The sequence below is a fragment of the Rhyacophila brunnea genome, unplaced genomic scaffold (genome assembly GCF_057557595.1).
Source record: "Rhyacophila brunnea isolate RB1 unplaced genomic scaffold, BYU_Rbru_1.0 scaffold_4, whole genome shotgun sequence".
Classification (NCBI taxonomy): domain Eukaryota; kingdom Metazoa; phylum Arthropoda; class Insecta; order Trichoptera; family Rhyacophilidae; genus Rhyacophila; species Rhyacophila brunnea.
Window position 1 is genome coordinate 15,475,554 of NW_028233068.1, and position 21,238 is coordinate 15,496,791.

At 34.6% G+C, this 21,238-nt stretch overlaps 1 protein-coding gene across 1 annotated transcript in view; it reads right to left on the minus strand.

Annotated features, from left to right (window-relative positions):
* Window positions 1-19,470, minus strand: part of LOC147066960 (uncharacterized) — a 73,762-nt gene extending 54,292 nt beyond the window's left edge. Inside the window, exon 1 of the mRNA XM_085954766.1 lies at window positions 19,212-19,470. Within this exon, the coding sequence (XP_085810892.1) occupies window positions 19,212-19,470 (259 nt within the window). The remainder of the gene's footprint in view (window positions 1-19,211) is intronic.
* Window positions 19,471-21,238: the final 1,768 nt, after the last annotated feature.

Genomic DNA, 21,238 nt, shown 5'->3' on the forward strand with positions numbered 1-21,238 from the left:
TTTTAAAAAAATGAACCAATTATTTATAATGATGTTCGAAGACAGATTTCGTGCGAAATCTCAATTTAGTCTGAAACTACTTGAAACACACTAAATCTATGTAATGCGAATACCTAATATTGTCAAAAATGAGGTTACAATAACTTGAATAAATGTTTAGAATTTGAGGGCAAGATCCAATAAGTAGTATTTAGTAAAAAACTAAATAATATTTCTAGAGCTGCTTTCACTTTTTTCTACTAGGTACTACTAATACGTAGGCCAGTATACAACTCATATTTTATTAAAACTCAAAAAACATTACTTATCTAAATTTTAATTTCATACCGTTTTAACCTCATTTTTTTATTATTGTAATTAAATAATTTACCATACAAACACACTTAAACTATCGAAACAAAAAATGCCTTAAATGTGTGCCCGTTTCTGAAAAAAATACAAGTCACGTAACGCACGTCACTAGTTTTTTTGCCTTTATTTTACATTATGGTAAAAACGTTTACATTATTATGCTAGGTAAAATTAATTGAAATTACTTAAGATGAAAAGCCTATATAACATATCTATTATCTTGCAGAATACGATAATCTCAATAATAAATATTTTTAAAAGGATAGTAAATAATATAATAATGTTACAATAACAAATTTCCTTGCAATTTTCTCACAAATTAGTATCTACGCTCAAAAAAGTCGCTTGTGGAGGCCTTTCTCATATTTTACTTGCACGGTGTTAATTCCATTACAAACTTCTACTACTTGTCCTAATAGCGCCTGTACACATAAATGGATTTACTGTCGGCAATAGTGCTTATTTTAAACTATCGTGACAATAACTGTTTACACGTAAGAGTGCTGACTGTCTCTCCAATCTCATTCTGCAAGAGTAAGCGAGACACGATGTTGTCATTTTATACTACTATTTGACAGGACGTATTGAAAATCGGTTAACCTCAAAATGAGTAGTTCGTTTTTTTATCGGCAGATTCGCGATTATCGTTCTAATGCGCAGGCGCAGATCTTACTTGCGCATTAAAATTCAGAAGCTTCCAAACTTGTTTGGTTCATGCATGGAATCTTGCCAACTGCGGGATAATACATGTTTACCCATACATTTTCTTACTGTCAATAGTAAATCCATGCACGTAATATTTTATTTGTCATCATTTCAAATTGTTTGTCTCAGTCTGTCTCTCGTTTTTACAAGTCTCAGTATATAAAAAAATAATATTATATTCAAATATATCACTCATTCGGGTCTATTCTATACACAAGGCTGCTTTCGGTCCGCTACGGCAACTAAATAGGGTAGAAAAGTATCGAATTATTAAAACGTATTGTAACAATTACAATAATTTATTTATAATTGTTACAATAAGTGCTATGTTTTAACAGCACCTCTCTTCCCTGTGATCAATTTTAGACCGAGATAGACAGTTTTGACATTTCAGACGGCTAACTTATTTTACCTAATTGTTACAATAAGTGTTAATAATTCGATACTTTCCTACCCTATTTAGCTGCCATAGCGGAACGAAAGCAGGCCTGTGTATAGAATAGACTCGATAGTTGACATCATGGATCCCACATCCTGAAGCGGGCCCCCAGGTTAGGATCTTTAGCGCCCCCTACCTATCGCTAAGGATCTACAGTAGCGTTTTCCAATTAGTGTACGCGGTAATATGAATGTGTATATATAGAATTATACTATATAGAGTTTTTTTGTATATTTGAATACATCAGTATAAACCACATAAATTTAAATAATAACATTTTTTAAGGAAAATATCGCCACATGCGAATTTTTTTTAACTATTAGAAAAAAATTGCGATGTGCGTTTATCTCACTTATCTGGCCAACTCGCTTCGCCGGGCCCCCCTGAGCTCGGGCCCCCAGGCTAGAGCCCTGTCAGCCCCCCCTTTGTGGGGACCATGGTTGGCATAATAGGTTGATAGAAAGATAGATAGATAAAAAAATTGTTGCACCCTGATGCATTCGACAACTATTTCCCAGTAATTACCTGGGCGGACCATTACATCGTATACGTACACACTATACAGCATTCAATAATAGATTTATAATAATATGTTGGGTATGTTACAATACAATATCCTTCCTCACCTTTCAAACGCTCATCGATGCTTCGACACTGTTTTTTTTCCTGTCAAGTTGTGCCTTCACAATATAAATAATTTGCAGTTTCTTTTGACGACCGTACAAAGTTTCCAGTCGGTGGCACTTTGAGGCCGCACAATACAAATTAATTTGCGACGAATTCCGCACCACAATAACTTCGCCACTTTTGTAAACCTATTGAATAGGCGATATTTTCTAGGGACGGACGATATTGGAATAAAATAATCGATACTTATCTACATTTTGCGGTAACGTATCCAAAGAATTTGTCCGCGAAACATTATTTTAGGTCCTCAAATTCCATGTTGACCGCCTAATTATTACAACGATTTCCAAACTGGGAGGCGCGGACTGTCGCTGAGGGAGGCGCGAAAAGCTTAACATAAATGTAGCCACAGGTTTGCAGTTTGCAAGTGCATAATCATAAAACGGCCGTTAATTATAAACTATATAAAAAAAACAGTACTATAAAAGTTTGCAAACCTGTCTGAAGATATGGAGACTAAAATATTTATTATACCGCACTTCTATAATATTCTGAAGTGCGCTACCTCATGAAAAAATGATATAAAATAGTCAAATCATATTGAAAAAACAAATTTGTTTAGGAACGATAACTTTATTGCTAAACTTGTCTATTTGGGTAAAATTGGGTGAATAAATCAATGCAGGCCTATTTAGCAGAAAAAGAGTACTATGTGCTAATAAAACAAGCACACCAATCGCATGGAAAACAAATTAGTTTTAAAATGAATATAGGTGTACCTATAGTAAAACCTTGTTTATTTTCTTAGTTAAGTTTTTTTTCATTTTTTGTATTAGGTATTTAGTACATTTGCAGAAGTAAAATGTGTCTGTATTATTTAATGGAATAAGGGAGGGGGGAGGCGCCAAGATTAGATTTCTTTGAAAGGAAGGCGTAGTAACAGAAAGTATGAAAACCACTGATCTAATTGATAGAGTTTAATAAACTCTAATATAACTTCAGAAGAGCACAGCGTGTATGCTGGGCATAGCGTGTAATGGCAAAAAATAAATTATTGGATAAAGGAACAAACGAGGGTGCACAATGTAATAAAACAAAAAATGTAAGTGTGAAGAACATACACATGGCCAGTGACGTCCATAGACAAAATGCCGCCCCATTATTGTATACAGTATTTTTATCATCCGTGCATGTATCGTCCCTGTTCACCAAGGACGTCGAAGGGCAACGGAAGTAAACTAGACATCGCGAACTCGACAAAAAAATTACAGTCCTGTTAAACCTTTTATGTCAATTAATATATTTTGTTTCCAACCAGTGAGGTGATTTTTTTAATGGAAAGATATTTTCGTTATTACTAAGTTTAGGTAGCTATTTCTATATTAAATACCAAACGATTCTCATCCATTTGCCGCTCTTCGAGTAACTGCCGCCCCTAAGCGACGCTCAATCTGCCTACCCCCACGGGACGTCACTGCACATGGCCAAAACAAGGGACTCACTGAATAATTTATTGTATATGCCACAGGATCGATGAAATTCTTGAGTTTAAGGAAGTAGCTTCCTACATGACAACGCATTAGGCCGAGCGGAATAGAATCAGGATAGATATGTCTTCATCCAGCAGTGGATCGACGCTGGCTAGTGATAACAATGGTGATATAGATTATAAAATTAAATAAAAATAATATTTCATAAATCCAACCGAAACTCACGAAAAAGTCGGAATATAAACGAAGTAAAAATAATTGTTTCCGCATAGAAAGAAGAAACCTAATACATATTTTATTTGTCATCGTAATACATATGTGAGCGCGGATCTTCTTTACTTATTGCACCAGTTTTCATTTGACTCAGATGGCCGCGCGGCAAGCGTCGGCCTATAGCGTCATGGGTCCCAGGTTCGAATCCTGGGTCTGGCAAATACACACTGTTTTCCAGTTAGAATCAATAGCAAATAATAATGTCTAAGCAAAGTGGGTAGGTATGTCCTTACATACCTATCTGATGATTTCACTGTTCGTCGGTAATTTTAATGTTTACACATTTTATATGTAGCAGGTAAAGCTAGTAAATGACGTCTTTCAAAATATTATGTCCACGATGACCGAGCGGTTAACGCATCGGCTTATAATATCTTGTGTCCCAGGTTTGAATCCTAGGTCTGGCAAATACAAACATTGTATTTCAATGTGTGTTTTGAGTCAGGGTTGGTATAGACCACACAGGTTGAGCAAGTGGCTGACATCCATTTCTCGTAAAAACAAAATCTGTCAATACAAGGTGGAGGCCCATATTATGATTTTATAAGGATCGGACATGGTAAAAAAAAACTCACCCAGTAAGTACCTACAACCTATTACATCTATGTTTGGTTATCCATGGTCAATCAGAAACATCTCGGCATCTTGCAAAACAATAATGCTACTTACTTTCTAAAGTAAATTTAAAACCCGAAAACAAATACTTAACTCTGTATTGTTCCTATTCCACTCTATAGAGGTCCATAAATGTTCAGTTTAGGAGCAAACTCGGTAACTTACTTATTTATCTTTAAATGTTACACAACGTTATGTCTCAATAACTCATTTCTTCAAAACTTTAAGCAACAATTCCGAGAACAGAATATTTTGTTATTCGAGAAACGACAATGAATCTGAGATGCAGATAATGCATCTGAAAAATATTTGACAATAGACACGGCATTAAAGTTGCGGGTTACATCATGTCGGTTTCGGTGGCCGAGATCGTCAGGCAGCGATAACACTGCCTAAGTGGAATCGTCAGGAGATGAGTGCGAAGATATTGTCACCTCACCATGGCAGTTTGTAAGTGCGGTTAGCAAAAAATCTTTGGATTAAAAAAAACGTGAGGAATGTGAAATTTTAGGATAATTTTATTTTCTGTCATACTAAATTTAGTGTCACTATAACGTGTTAGAAAATCTCATGCGCAGAAATTGTCTGAGTTTCTATACCTACGCAAAATTATTCCGATGGCTATTATTTAAGTAGGTACAACATAATATTGTGTATTCCAAGATGCGATACTTATGTATTTACTAATTAATTTTGTAATGTAAAACATGTAAGTTGGTATGTAATTAGATACCTAATTACAGCAACAAATATCTGGAGTCATAAACATCAAACCGAATAAGACAAAAATAATTTAAATAAGTGTGACTTGTAGATACCATCACAATTAATATGTCCCCTATATAGGTGCCTTATTAGGTAAGTACCTACAGCCCAATTGCACAATTAAATTATCACCTACTGTTGGTAATAAGCTTTAATATAATATTTATTGGAATTATAAAAATTGCTCACAGGTGAAACTGGTAGGTAGGTAATTAGGCATCGAGTGCATCTAGGGCCCTGATATTATCTTCAATTATATTGTGCCCAATGCGTGTGCCCGATGTTTGATATTAGTACTAACATAATATAATATGTGAAACATAGACCCTTAATATACTTGAGAGAAATCTGAAAATAACAACCTCTAGACTCTTGATGCCCTACTGTTTTGCCTACTGTCAATTTTGGATGCAAATAGGGCCCACACCGGGCTGTAATACAATTAATAATAGTAATGATGACATTAACACATAGATTGAGTAAACGTCACTTCTATTTTTTTGATTATGTTCGATCATAAGAAGCACATATGGACCTCCGCAGTGTGGAGGTTTATATTAACAGATTTTTGTTTTTACGATAAATGGATGTAAGCCACTTTATATGTATTTGCCAGACCGAGGATTCGAACGTGCGACCCACGACATTATAAAACGACGCTTAATCCGCTCGGTGATAAAAGACAAAATTAATTAAAATGCATTCCATCGCCTAGCAGTGGTGAAGAGTAGCTTTTGGAATAAGGTACACTATGGGTCTCATCACTTGCATAGATAGGGGAATAATAATATTATATTTCTCCTATTGAATGAAGAAAATATATGTTTTAACATAAAAGATAAAATTTAAAAAGAAAATTGAAGAATGATTTAACGACGTAGGAAAAGATCTATTTATGTATTTTTTAATTATATTCTTGCATGTTGACAATAAAAAGCCTTCAAACTGTAGTAGGTACAATTTACCGATCTGTAACGATAATTTTTCGGTAGATGTCACAATATTATACACAAAAGATGACACGTGCACTGTAGCCGCATATTGCGTCAACTATTACTAACATTATTCACCGACACCTCCGCTGGACTATTATTTATATAAGTAAAGTTATATAAAATATATTTTCATTAATGTAGGGTTTACTTAAATAACCACCTAATAGTCTTCGCCACTGAGCTGCCTATTATAATAGTCCCTTTAATGTTTATATAGCACCTACGTACCAACCTACCTGGTCGAAGCATGCTACTGTTTTGAATAAAGGTCAGAAGTAAATTTAATGGAAGTTGGTAACGTTCTTCGGCTGTAGAATGTGTGAGATAAGATAAAATAGTAAGTAAGTATGTATTATGATAATGCCGGAGTGAAATCGGCAAGCGGAGCGTGTGACGCCTTTCCGATTGCTTTTCGCTTCGAAGCGCGCCGCTACAGCATACAACCGGCTACTCTACTCGATAGTCACCGGTGCACTGGTTGCCCAACCCTGGGTGACGAGCGCGATATTATTGAAAAGGTGCCATATAGCGGGAAAATGTATCGGCAGCCGGAAACTATGATTCGATCAATAAACAAATGGTGCAAGTCGGTTATGAACAACGCACTCAATACAGTAGCTACAAAGGTAAATAGCCCGCACAGCGACATTCTCACATGTATAGGTAGACGTCACGCAATTTCCATTATGCTATATCACGCATCGGGAATTTATAGCAATATCACCTTTATTGTAATGTCGTTAGAACAGTGTTTCTAGTGTCAATGTTCATTTGAGCGAACTCGTTCGAACCGAACCATTCGGCAGACCCGACAAAAAGCATCAGAAATTTATAGCAATATCACCTTTATTGTAATGACGTCAGAACAGATTACGCCATTCGGCAGACCCAAAAAAAAAGTGAGTGTCATTTTTTTCTCAGATGCTTCGTCCATATTAATGTCATTCGTTATGGGGAAGCCAGTCGGGAAGCGCGCTAATTGGCATAGCCGATTTTGGGCAAAATTCATGAATTCAAGAATGAAAACCTAACCTAACCTTACCTAAAACTTAACGTAACCTAAACTAACCCAACCTAACAAATAATCCATTATATCGGCTATTTTCAAAATGTGTTTGCCCATAACCGACTTGTGCCGAATTGATTAATCGTAGCACATTTTGTTTTAATTAGGTACATAATGGAAAACTATGTAATCTAGATATATTTAGACATAGGCAAAGTGTTGTCCTAAAGCAGACTTAGCATGCGTATCCCTTTCGTTTTTAGTCTCAAATTATATGCAAATTTGTTAGGTATCTACTCAGGTAGGTACTTATTTATTTTTGACAATCTTAAATTGACAAGTGCAACTTTGTAAAAAATTACATACTTACACTACATCTACTAACGATTAGAGCATCTCCACGAAACCTACCCTGAAACATCGATGTCTTTAAGTACCTACGTGAAGGTTTGAGGCGCTGACAGGTATGAAGGCCTACTTGTGATTTTTTTTCCTCTTCGACAAATTGCCGTAGTCGGCCGATGGAAGTCATGAAAAACCGCCACCGCTTTTATTGTAATATTCTCATTCGTTCCTACATTTGCCGCCCTTTACAATGTGCCGCTCTTAAGAAAAGCACAGCCTACCTACCCCATGGATCGTCACTGAATGAGAAACATACCTACATGTAGGTAAGTAGCATATCTATATACCTACAGATAGGTAGGGGAGAATTTCTATGAACTGAATATTTTTATTTTCAAGACTTTAAATCAATTACAATAATTACAAGATAAAAAGATTTTTTCATATACTTACAACGTTTTTAAATTTTGTGTTGAATCATATAAACTTGACTTGTCTAGCTTAAACGATCAAAAAATTTGTACTCGATAGAAATACTGAATAAACATAGAATACTGAAATGTAATTTTGACATTTCATATTTATATATTAATAATTTAGTTGCTAGGACCCCAGACCCTAGCAACCAATAATAGTGGATTGGATTACGGATTTCTTCCGAAATAATTTTTCATAGATAACAGAATCAACTGAAAATGAATTCAATTCTACTTAAAGATGGCTAAAAGTATTAAAAGAATGCATTGGCATCGTGTTCTGATATATTAAATGTCTAGCTAGTCGGGAAGTTAGTTAAAAATCGATTGCAAGATTTGTACTGGATAAACAACCACCGGACAAACAAGAATACGACCTAATACGAATTGTAAAAAATAAATTACTAATCGCCTACGAATCGATCACTAATGCCCATTAGCCCATTATAATATTATTAAGAAATCACCTTTTAAAAACGTTAATAGAATCTCGACGTATATTGAAGGTAATTAAAATAGATTTTCATAAAGTAGCTATCAGCTCAAAACAGCTTTACCTACACGGTAGGTATGTATGGACAGTCATGTGAAATGGACCATGGTCATATACAATAGTCATTGTTGGTCGTATTTCAGTTTGTTCAATACCGAATGACAAAATACAAACCATATTATCTACCATTAGTTCAAAGGATACCATGGAAATAATGTGTTTTTAATAATGAAAAAATAGATATTTAAAATTAATATCTCAACATTTGAAGATAGATAACTACTAATAAGACAGTAGTATTTCTAATTGTAGTAGGTACCTACCTACACAGAATAGATTAATAAATATAATTCCGATAGGCTATACCCCAATACACTACATTTTGAAGCAGGGTCATGAACGTGCGAGTGTCCTACGAAAACGAAACACACATTATAGACGTACAATAGTATGTGTTGCAACCTTCAAATACACCAATATTGAATGAGCGTCAATGCATATTCCGAGAGCAGTAGTCAAAACGAAGGACAATTTTAGAATGACGTATTCGTGACACGTGTTCACGAGATCAGTTGCTTGTTACTCCACACCCGTTAGGTACCTATTTCAGTTCCCATTAATTCTGTGTTCCCTGAGTAAGTACTAAAAGTATTAGATCGGTACCTATACTGCCTCTCATATCATCAATTTCATCATTTCTACTTATCTACAGGTAAATACCTATGCAGGTAGGTAGTTAGTACCAATATAATTATCAAGCAATTCACGTAGCCAGATACTGAAATAAGTAGTTATACCTATAAGTCGTAGGTAATTGTGACACAAAATATGCCTACAGATTTTAAAAATTGTATGCCGTAAAAGGTTCGCAACCGCTGACATAGCGGAAAATCACAGTAGCATGCAGGTGTTTCAAACAATGAGAATCCAATATTTAAATAATATAAATGTTATTTAAATAATTCCTCAGTAAGATTAAACTCACAATTAATACGAATTATATTCCCATAAAATGGATAATAATAATATTATTGTTTGAATATTTTCAAACAATATTCGGGTACAGCTAGATACTAGGTACAATCGGTGTCCGTATTAATGTCATTAGGTATCAGTGGATATTCATGGAAACCAAACAGGCATGGGATGAATTTGGACGGCTGAATGGTAGGTAGGTACACATCTTCAAAAAGTACACCATTGAAAAACTATGGACGATGATGATTCAATGTGGAAAAACTAGGAGATGCCATCATCAAGCAGTGGATCAACCACGGGTAATGAAGAAAACTTTCATCCACTAATTTAAGAAATTCTGTTAAAAAATAAAGTCGAGACTTTTTTTAAGGTCTTCCAGTAAAAAATATTTTTTTCATTTATATTTTTAATAAGACTGTGAAACGCTATAGGTAGTTGGAAACGTTACTTTTTAATAAATTTAAACTTTTTTTATTTCTCAAAATCTCTAAAATCTCATTCATAATTTTTAGAGATACCAGAATCATCTTTAAGAATTTTCATCATAATCGAATCATTATTTTTCGAGACATAAATCTTGATGGAAACCTCTAACAATGCCCCTGTCATGCCATTCAGAAAATACAGACGATTTACGAAAGATAGTTCGTAACGTAATGAAGATAGAGGTTATAAATACATCATCCAATAAATATTTATTTCGCTATAGGTATTCAATATCGTAGTCAGCATTGATCAATCCACTTCTGAATAAAGTCGTCTCCAACCTTTTCTCTCGGTTGTGTGTATTGTGTTTTCATGTATTTCTGCAGAACTTGACAATCTTATCGATGCACCAGCCTATTATTATAAATCCGCCCAGTAACGTCCCGTGGGGGCAGGCAGGTAATGCATTGCTTATGTAATACAACTGTTTAGATTAGATACCGCGAATACGCACATTTCAGCATGCGGCGCTTGCAACTAGCTACTCCGATATATATATTTTTTAATTTGACTCAATAAGTGTGTAGACCAGATTTCAATCGCATTTATCAATTTAAAATAGCCACGAATAATAATTAAGAAAGTGTAGGGAAAGAATTTCCATATCTAAGCATAGAGAAAATATTTTGCACTGAATCCTATGGGGCCCACATCGTGACGCGGGCCCCCACGCTAGGATCTTTGGCGGTCCCCCCTACCTATCGCTAAGGATAAAGACAGTGTGACGCTCTACAGTAGCGTTTTCCAAATGGTGTACGCGGTAAAATTAATGTGTATGTTTAGTGTTTTATTGTATATTTTAATACATCCATTTGAATTATGGAGATGTCGAGTATTGATACACAATTTAAAAATTGTATCGTACAACCAAATAACTTTAAATAATAATATTATTGAAGGAAAATAGCGCCGCAGGCTACTTTTTGTACTATTAAAGCAAATTTGTGATGTGTGTATCACTTATCTGGTCGACTCGCCTCGCCGGGCCCCTCCTGAGCCCGGGCCTCCGGGCTAGAGCCCTGTCACCACCCCCCCTTGTGGGGGCCATGCTGAATCCATCTTAAATGAAAGACAATTACTGTCACTAATTAAATTCGGCAGATACCTACCTACCTACGGTAAGGCAATGGCAATTAAAACACTCGTAATTAGTATTAATCCACCATTATATTAACGTAAACAATTATTACTGTGCCTTAATAACCTTATATGGCTACAAGCAGGTTACTGTGGTTTTTGTTATCAGCTGTTATTATTATTAATTCATTATTATCAGTCGTATTTAATGGTACTTATAATAATTAATCCTCGAAAAAATAGATTAATTATGTATCTGCTGTGCTGTGTTATTCGAAAACCACCAACGTCGTCTGCAGAAAGCGTTTGATGATAATATTTTTTTCTCTAATAAAAATATTGAAATAAAAAACGGACACATGATATTATCAGTGACGTGCAGGTCTCCTCTCCTCGCGAGTTCTGCTGAGTGCTGGTGTCACATCAGCGGGTGACATGGGACTCTCCAACACACCTGCGAAGGATGCTCTCAAACGGTGGCACGAAAGGACTACTCTATTTTATGGCTTATAATGTATAGATATCTATAATAGATATCTCCTGATATTTAACAATTTCACAACTAATATCTTATAATAACACTTTATTTAAGTATATTACCCAAGTATTATGGTATTTTTATCTCTCAAATATTTATGAAAAAGAGGAAGATAGATAAAGAACAGATTTAAAAATAACATAAAAACTAATAGGTACCTACAATCCACCAATAATTGACATTTTACACCATAAAATGAAACACATTAACGGCATGTCTACAAAATATACTGCACCATCAAATTTAATGTCGATATGACACACGCTTGATTTTTTTTATTCCCTCACATTACGTACCTACATACATACCAACGAGTTTTTTTTTTTTTTTTTAAATATATTTATGGAAAATTGCAAATATGAATTCTTATGGCCAATTTCCAAAAAACAAATTCCGCATAAATAGATAGGTATATCTACCAACCAGTGGCGATGACTCCATACTAGTCTTTTTTAATTGCATATTTATATGATCACTTGATTATTTTGTATTCTATAAAAATAATTTAATTTGCCAACGACAGATGTCGTACATATATGTAGGAATGTAGTATACAGATTACAAAACAATCTGCAAAGGTTTAAAAATATATGCCATCCGTCTTGACGTAAATAAATGTCGATTATCTCTCAAGGAATTGTGAATTTTTTTCGTATGGACTTTACGTCACGTAACCCCAGCCAGTCTATCGAATTGTATGAAAATGGTAGGCTCCTATCGCAGAGACTAAAGATCTACCATCGTAAGTTGGCAGCCGGTCGAATTTGAAACTAAAATTGTCTATCGAGGATAAATTTGTTACAAATGCCATTTAATTTTACAACATGTTTCTCGAATTATGGATTGCATAATATTTGTACAGAAATCTACTACCAATAAAAAATTATAAATTACCATTTTTTTGTTATTTATGGTAATATTCTCAATGTCATACTAGCGCCCTCGCTGAAATGCCAATTTATGATGGTAGATCTATAAAACCATCACGCATAATATTGTTGTCATGACCAAAACAATCAATACATACCTAATTAGACAATTTAAAAAAATATATTTCTATGGCGTTTAGTCGCAAATTAATAAATTTAGTTCGTTTTTTTAAATAAAAGGATATTTATTTTTATCTAATGATTTTTATGGGTATAAATATGTTTTGAAAAATACGTTATTTAAACTCTTCGCTCAATTTTATGTCATCAGTGATTTTTTGAAATGTTATCGAATTAGTGTGTCGTTATCATTAGTGAGTAGGTACCTACCTGACAAGTGTGTTTTTTTTCTCTGATCTCTACAGCCTACCTCTTTTCAAAAGTCACCCTTTGCCACTGCTACCTACTTCGTAAGGTTTTGTTAGGTTAGGTTATCAATTTGACTTTACGGTGCCTGCATTGTAGGGAAAATAATATTGTCTTTCAAAATTATGACCAGTAATAATCTTTATCTAATCTGATTTCTGCTGCATTCAATATTCGCAATTACGGACCAAACCGCTAGTTTTGCTGTAGGTAGGTACTAGGTAGTCAATAGTATATTCAAACTAAAAGTAGTTTTATCAATTTCTTGTATAGTCGTGAATTGTCATTCCGATCGCTACACATGTTGGTTCATCAATTGTGTATCCACCATATATTCTAGTTATTAAAGAAATATAAATCTTCGAAGGTCAGCAAATCTTCCTCGAACTATCATAGTTGGCTGACTGTAAGTAGTTGGTCGGCACCGCCAGTGTCCGTGGTCCACGGCCGCTAATGGATTTTGTCAATCACCCAGGTTTTTATCCGACTCGCGTAAGAGCAAACTAATAATAATATGTAATATTACTACGGACGCATTCTATAAGGCGGCGAGGGGGGAGTGGGGCATCACGTCAGTCAGTGCGACAAATGACAGCAACTTGAATCAAATATTTTTTTATTTTCGATTTCAATTTTTGATTTTTAATATTACAGCATTCGATTCGGCTCTACGAATTCCTCGATGATCAGAGCTTGTCAAATGTTCTTAAATCTTAAAATATTAGGCAACATTAATGAATTTTACTGTACGATAATCTCTAACGTACTTAAATTTATGATTTTGTTTTACTAACTATCAGCATCTTATACCTAAGTCAGAAGTTATATCCAAGAATGTTACTACTTACGAGATTGAAACACAATTTCCAGTCAAAGACAACTTGATTAATTCCACGAATTGTCAATCCAGTTACAATGAAGAAAATATGGTTTTGTTCAATCATTATCAATGCAATTTATTTTCTCTACATAAGATTGATTATTTTTAAATAATTAGCTAAAATATCAAATAATATTTCACCGTGACCTTGTCCGATCCTAAGAAGATTGTTAAGATAGGTTTTAAGATTAAGATAGGATAACCTAGGTTTTTATTATCTAACAGATTTTTATTTTTACGAGAAATTGATGTTGGCTACTTTCTCAACCTATTAGGTCCATACTCTGACTCAAAATACACATTGAAATACAATGTTTGTATTTTCCAGACCTAGGATTCAAACCTGGGACCCAAGATATTATAAGCCGATGCATTAACCGCTCGGTCATCGTGGACATAATATTTTGAAAGACGTCATTTACTAGCTTTACCTACTACATATAAAATGTGTAAACCTTAAAATTACCGACGAACAGTGAAATCATCAAATAGGTATGTAAGGACATACCTACCCAATTTGCTTAGACATTATTATTTGCTATATATTCTCAAATATAACGTGTTTTTTATTAATACAGATAGGTAGGTAGATATTATGGAAGGCATAATGGTTTTTTATTCGTGCATTTGTTACACAATGCTGGCTTTTGCGGAGTCGGCTGTGTGCGTAAAAAATAGATTAAACCCTTGTTCGGATTAACTTTTTTCTCTTATTATCGTCATGCATTATAAAAGTGTAGGTAGATATACATAGGTACCTATCACATATTATGCGTATTGTAAAATATACAATATAGTAGATTTATAGGTATCTAAGTGATTGGGTGAATACAAAGTAATTGAATATACACTGGTCGCAAATGAAAAATATCAACGTAAGTATTATTTTAAATCAAATAATGATGGAAATACCACCCGAGGTAGTGACACAACTAGATACTTATAAATAAGTCATTTGCCTAATTATTGTCATATAACATATCTTATTACCTATAAGAAAGAAATTAGTGTTGACTTCCCAAGGTCACATCATTTAAGAGTTATTACAGGAATAATACAGGGAGACAGTTTCATATACATTGGATCTCTTGTAACTCGACATAATGATTCTACAGAAAAAATCAACAAGAGAATCATGTCTGCGAATAAATGCTACTTTGGCCTGTTAAGACATTTTAAGTTCCGCATACTATCTCGCCGAACTAAAAGCACTCTTTACAAGACACTACTTGTAAAGCCAGTGCTTACCTACGCATCGTATACCTGGACATTAACTCTGCGAAATGAACGAGCCCTGAACATCTTTGAAAGAAAAAATCTCCGCCGTATATATGGACCGATCAGGGATGGCACCAATTGGAGGAGAAGATATAATGCTGAACTCTACGGGCTGTACGAAGATTGCAGCGCAGTTCAATCATTTAAGATTGGTAGACTACGATGGCTAGGTCATGGGCACCGTATGAATGACAATGAACCGGCAAAGAGAGTGATGTCAAGCAATCCAATAGGACGTAGAAGAAGAGGGAGGCCAAATATTCGCTGGTTGAATGGAGCTGCCAGTGACTGCCGTATTCTGGGGGTAACAAATTGGAAAGCGGCCACTCTGGATAGGGACAGGTGGAGGGAGCCAGGAACCACACCGGGTTGTCGCGCCCCTGATGATGATGATGATGATGATATAACAAGATAGTAAGTAGTTACCTACATTTTTTATTTTTTTTAGAATTATTAATAACCATGTCCTTGTTTTTTCGTACAAGGTGGTTGTTAGTAATTTTGAACAATCGCAAACATCCAGGCTTTGAGAAAAACACATAAATATTGTGTGTCCTGACTGGGAATCGAACCCAGAACTCTCGGGTGGAAGGCAAGAGCCTTACGCACTGCACCACGAGAGCCGCCACCTACATATTATTAACACTTTCTGATTCTAATAGATACATAAATGGCAATAGATTTTTGCGTATAACCTGTCATAAAAATACAGTATAATATTCAATTAGCTCCTTCAATGCAATATTTAAAGAGGAATGTACGTTCCCATTAAAAAGTGTACACATTCACGATCACCTTATAGCCGGTATGTTGCAGTAGACGTGGGTAGATGGGCATGGACGTATGTACTATTGCAGAACAAAACAATCACTATAAATGGAAATATAATGAAAGAATTATATTTTGTATTTGAATAGATCCCGAATAGAGGAGGCAGAAAGGGGGCCGCTTTTTGATACGTCGAATCAAAACGTCACAAGGCTGCTCTATTTTTTTTATTTTTAAAGCAATGATGTCAATGGATTTTTTTTTTAAATTACTTACTAAAAATCTTAAAAAAAACATCCAGCTACCCAAAATGATCATGCTCAATACACCTACCTAATAAAATCGCTACCTTGTGTTACTTTCTTCAACAGTTACGGCGTCTGCTCAATATGTAATATAATGTATAATCTGAATTACTAAGGGTTTGTCACGCTCTATCTTAACCTAGTTACTTACCAAGAAAATATATAAAATTCACAACCTTTAGTACCAAATACGTACAACGTAATAAGTATATATAGGTACATACATTTTCAGTAGTAGGGTACGCCTTTTCCTATCCCACTCACCCTCCTACGTGTTACTTTGAAGAAGGAAGAAGGAACGGAAAGGTAAAGTATAAAATAATATAGGTACACAGTGGTGCGGCGACTATTTTTGATGGGATGCTAACAAAATCGCTACAACCATCGAGCCATCACTTTTTCATACACTCTATTATTCGCTTTGCATAAGAATATTCGAAATTTAAAAAAAACTGTTTAAAAAATGCGACACTATCAGTTAATATTTATTTATTAGTTTATAATAACACACATTTTTATATAAGTTTGATAACTTCATTTAAAAGATAAGCACATTTTCCCCCTATTACGTAAACATTACGAAATCGAATAAAATTTAAATTGCATACAAAATAAAAAAAAAATAGTAAAATAAATTTTTAATATGCTTAATGTCCACGTCTTCCACGTACCTTAAGACGCCACTTCTTATTTGCATTTTTATCTTATGAACATACATAATTCTGAAAACACTTCTGAGAAAATAATATATTATAACCAATAGAAAAAATCTTTTTGAAAAAAGTTAGACACCCCGCAGAAATCGAACCTGCATCTCTCGGGTATCGCGCCCACGCACATAGTCCACTATGCTAAAGGATTCATACTTAATTACGACATATTTTAACTATTGGCATTTTAATACTCACTGAAGCGCTTTCCCAATTGAGCTACTATTTGGCGATCGGCTTTTGTATTTTAAATCAAAGTATTTTTATGAAGTGAATGGCAAACACACTTTTTTAAAGTGACCAGCCTAGTAGACACCTACTATTAGTGATGAGCATCAGTGTTTAAATATTATTTATATAATTTGTTTAAGTACCTACCTTATTATGTTAAAAATATATACTTACCTACTTAACCTATGTAAGTAAATACTTAAGTTTTTAGTAATTAATTGGACCGACGTGAAAATAAAAAATGCTTATCTAGTATGTTCCATATCACTGCTGGAAGATATTGTTGAACTCCAGAATTCAGTGGTTAACTTTCAAAACTGGACATGTCCATATATGCCGAAAATGAGTTATTATCGGAATATCTATAACCTCATAAACACTTTGTTGACTTTCAAAAATAGCCACAAAACACCAATTTCATATTGAAAAAAAAATTCAAAAAGTAAGTTGACATTCAAATAGGGACACGTTGTTGACATTCGAAATGAGACATGTTACTTTCAGCTAATGGCGGGACTGTATTGAGTCACGTAACCAAGTATGTTGTCATTTCTCTGACAGTTTGGTTTTCGTCGCGTGCGTGTTTTCGCTCTGTGTTATTATTTGAAAAGTTCATTTATCTCTGAGGAGTGAATAGTGGACATGTCCAGTTTTGAAAAATAACCACTGAGTTAAAGATTTATTAATTATGACAATATGCAAATCATACTCATAGATAGTAGGTACCTACTAATACTCCCACTCTTCAATTTATGATTTCAATTTTCTATACAATGTGACAGCATAATTTTAGATACGCCGGCGCCGCCACTGTCTCTATAAGAAGCACGCTACGTAGGAAGGGTAGGTAGATATTGTAAAGTACATCGCAGACCTAGGTACGCAAGTCATGTCGTTGGTTCAACAAGTACCTACAAGCCCGAGTAGAGAGTGGCGTTTCAAGATAAAGGATTTTTATTCAACGACACATTTACCCCGGTCTACCCAGTAAGTAGCTACTCTGCCCCGGGCCGTTGCTAGGCGACCCTTTTTGGCCTATCACCGTTATTTTGATGTCGGAAAAGGTGGACCCGTGATACGCAAAAATAGACGATTCCTAACGCTATTTTACCCGTCCTGTAACCCTATAACTATGCTATGATAACTAAAGAGACAAATAAAATATAAACTACCTATTATCAATTTAAGAAAAATGCGGATACAGCAGATACCTACACTAGGCTATCAATGAAGTATTTGCATTAGGTATAGAGCTTGAAAGACGATTTAAAAATATGCGTTTTAACATACTTTCAGTCAATCAGTACATAGGTACTTTGAAACCACCTCAAACATATCAATAATCTTTAAAAAAAAAAATATATATATATATGGAAGTTGAACCCACATACCTATATTCCAATCAGTGTGAGTGCTTTACCAAACGAAGGCTTTTGGATAAAAGTGTAACAACGTATATTAACAAGGTACCTAGGTATATTATTAAGCTTGACAGAAATCAAGTTTAAACCAACACATCAACTTCGATTAATATAAAAATGAATCACAGTAATATTCTCATCAAACTTTTTTATGAATCGCCAGTCAGCACTATCATTCTGGTACTTCACCTGGCACCAATGATTTAAGATCTGTTACCCTCAATATATCAATTATTTTAATTGCCTTTAATTTTAATCATACAAAAAACTTGATGAAGTAAATGGTTTGGATTAAGGATAGAATGCAGACAATTAATAAGTTTTAATAATAATTTCATGTTAATACAAAAAATATTTAAGCTGTCTACAAACAGTTTTATATGCAGATACTCACTTATAATATACATTACTATTAGGCTTGAGGATCCAGGAGTCATTTATATTATTTTAGCTATGTTTACGTTGACGTGCATGAAGTTATTAGAAAATTTGGCGCCCACTTAAAGTCACCATCATTTATCTACTACTTTTCTCTTTATTCAAAAAAGTAGTTGTGAGTTCGTGAGTGAAATAATGTTTCAACAAACATCCCTTTAAACTTAACGACATGATTCTCACTAAGAATACATTCAACGCCAAAATCACCGACCGTAAAAAAACTCACCCTGAGGAAAGCCCACCCCGTCCAAGCCGTGGTGGCCAAGGCCAAACGGCCCCAACCCACCGACGTGGTGCTGGTGATGATGATGATGGTAGCCGGCCTGCGCGTGGTGGTGATGGTGGTGGTGCAGCGAGGTGGGTCCTTTCAGATAGCCCGCCATCTGCGTCGAGAAGTAGTGCTGCAGAGCTGACGGAGGATGGGGAGGCGGGGGCGCATTGGCGCCCGTACTGCCCACTATGCTGGGATTGCTTAGCAGGGCCATTTCGCAAAAATATTATACTGCAAATAAAAGAAAGCAAACGTTAGTATTTATTAAGGCTATACTTCGTGACCATCAAAACGATCGTGACTATGCGACGCGAAGATTGTGCAAACGACGCGTGCAGAGCAAATCATAATTTGTCATAAAAATTCAAGATGCGTCCATTTAATGTTATGTTTATTGTTCTATTAGTAATAATAATAATATATTCATTGACATGTTTTCTTTTTTAAATAAATGGGTAACGTTGTTTAGTCATCTTTACACGATTTAAGAATTAATTCCACCGACGCCATCACAAAACAAATTGGCGTGTTCACCGCTCGACTTTCACTCTCCGATTGGCAGCGAGTCCGAAATTTCGTCGCACCTATAGTAGAAAATTATTTGCCGTTTCACTGAAGTATGCTCTTAAATTGAATTACTATAAGGTACATCTCGAATAGACAGATTAATTCGAACCATAAGTAATAAGTATAACTTCTTTTTCTTCTTTGACCATGTCCGCTTCTCGGTTAGAGAGTATGGACACCACGTGCTTAAAACCACCATTGTTTGGTAGTAGGTTTCGTGAAAATGCTTTAATTCTCAGTAGATGATGGTGTGTCTATCAATTAAAAAATATTTGTCTGAATAAACCAGCTAAAGATAAATATAATAAAATAGGTAAGTAGGTAGGTACCTGCCTAACAAATTTTCAGATAATTTGAAACTAAAAATTAAAGGCGACCGCATTTTAAGTCTGCTTAAGGGTGGCACTTTGCCTAGGAATGTAACCAATCCCGTAACTATAATAAGTATACAACACTCGATAGCAAAATACTTTTATAATAATTCAATTGGTAATTAGTATGCCCATAGAATAAATTTGAATGGCACATGCCGTTGCTTACAGCATGATATATCAACGAAAGGGTATGATTATGACGTTTCGAATAAAAAAAACATGTATTTCATTCGATAAAAACTCAATTAAGACTTTTAACGTTAAGTGTCATTTGAATTACTAATCTTCACTTTCATATAGGGAATCTAATCCCGAGCCAAAACTCTGATCCCGGGATTTCGGGATTACAATTTGACAATCCCGGGATTCCGGGACTGGTCCCAGGATTGGTATTTTTCCATTGTTAATATAAAATTTTTATATTTATAAATGACATTGATAAAATCGGTCAAAAATAAATCTAGTTTAATTTATACTATTTAAGACATTTATTGTTAATATTGTATAGGTCCAATCTTGGAAATACATAAGTTTAATGGAGTAAACAATATTGTAATATAAATATTAATGTGAATTTAATATGAGATTGCTGTTTCTGATAGTAAAGACCTAATGAATGGGTTAGCGAGATTTAAAATAGTAAAGCAAATCTTGTTATATCTACGTAATAGTATGGCCTTTCCGCTTCATAAATCTAATTAGTCAGCCAAATATGAAACTGCCGTAAAACGTATGAGATCATGGTGGAATTACTTTGTAGTGCGAAGCATTGTTTTTTTCCAATCTTTCTCATTTTTATTAATTTATGTGAAAAAATAAAATGAATCCGCAACTTACACATGGGTATAAATCAAACTTCATTCTAACTCAGTTTATTTCTAATATAGTTATTTGTTATTAAATGTATTTTTTCTGTTATATTTTATTTTCCATAAAAATTGATAAAAAAATCAATCCCGAAAGTTTCGGGATTATGTTTATCAATCCCGGGATTCATAGGTATCAAAAATAGCTCGGGATCCCGGGATCCCGGAATTGGAA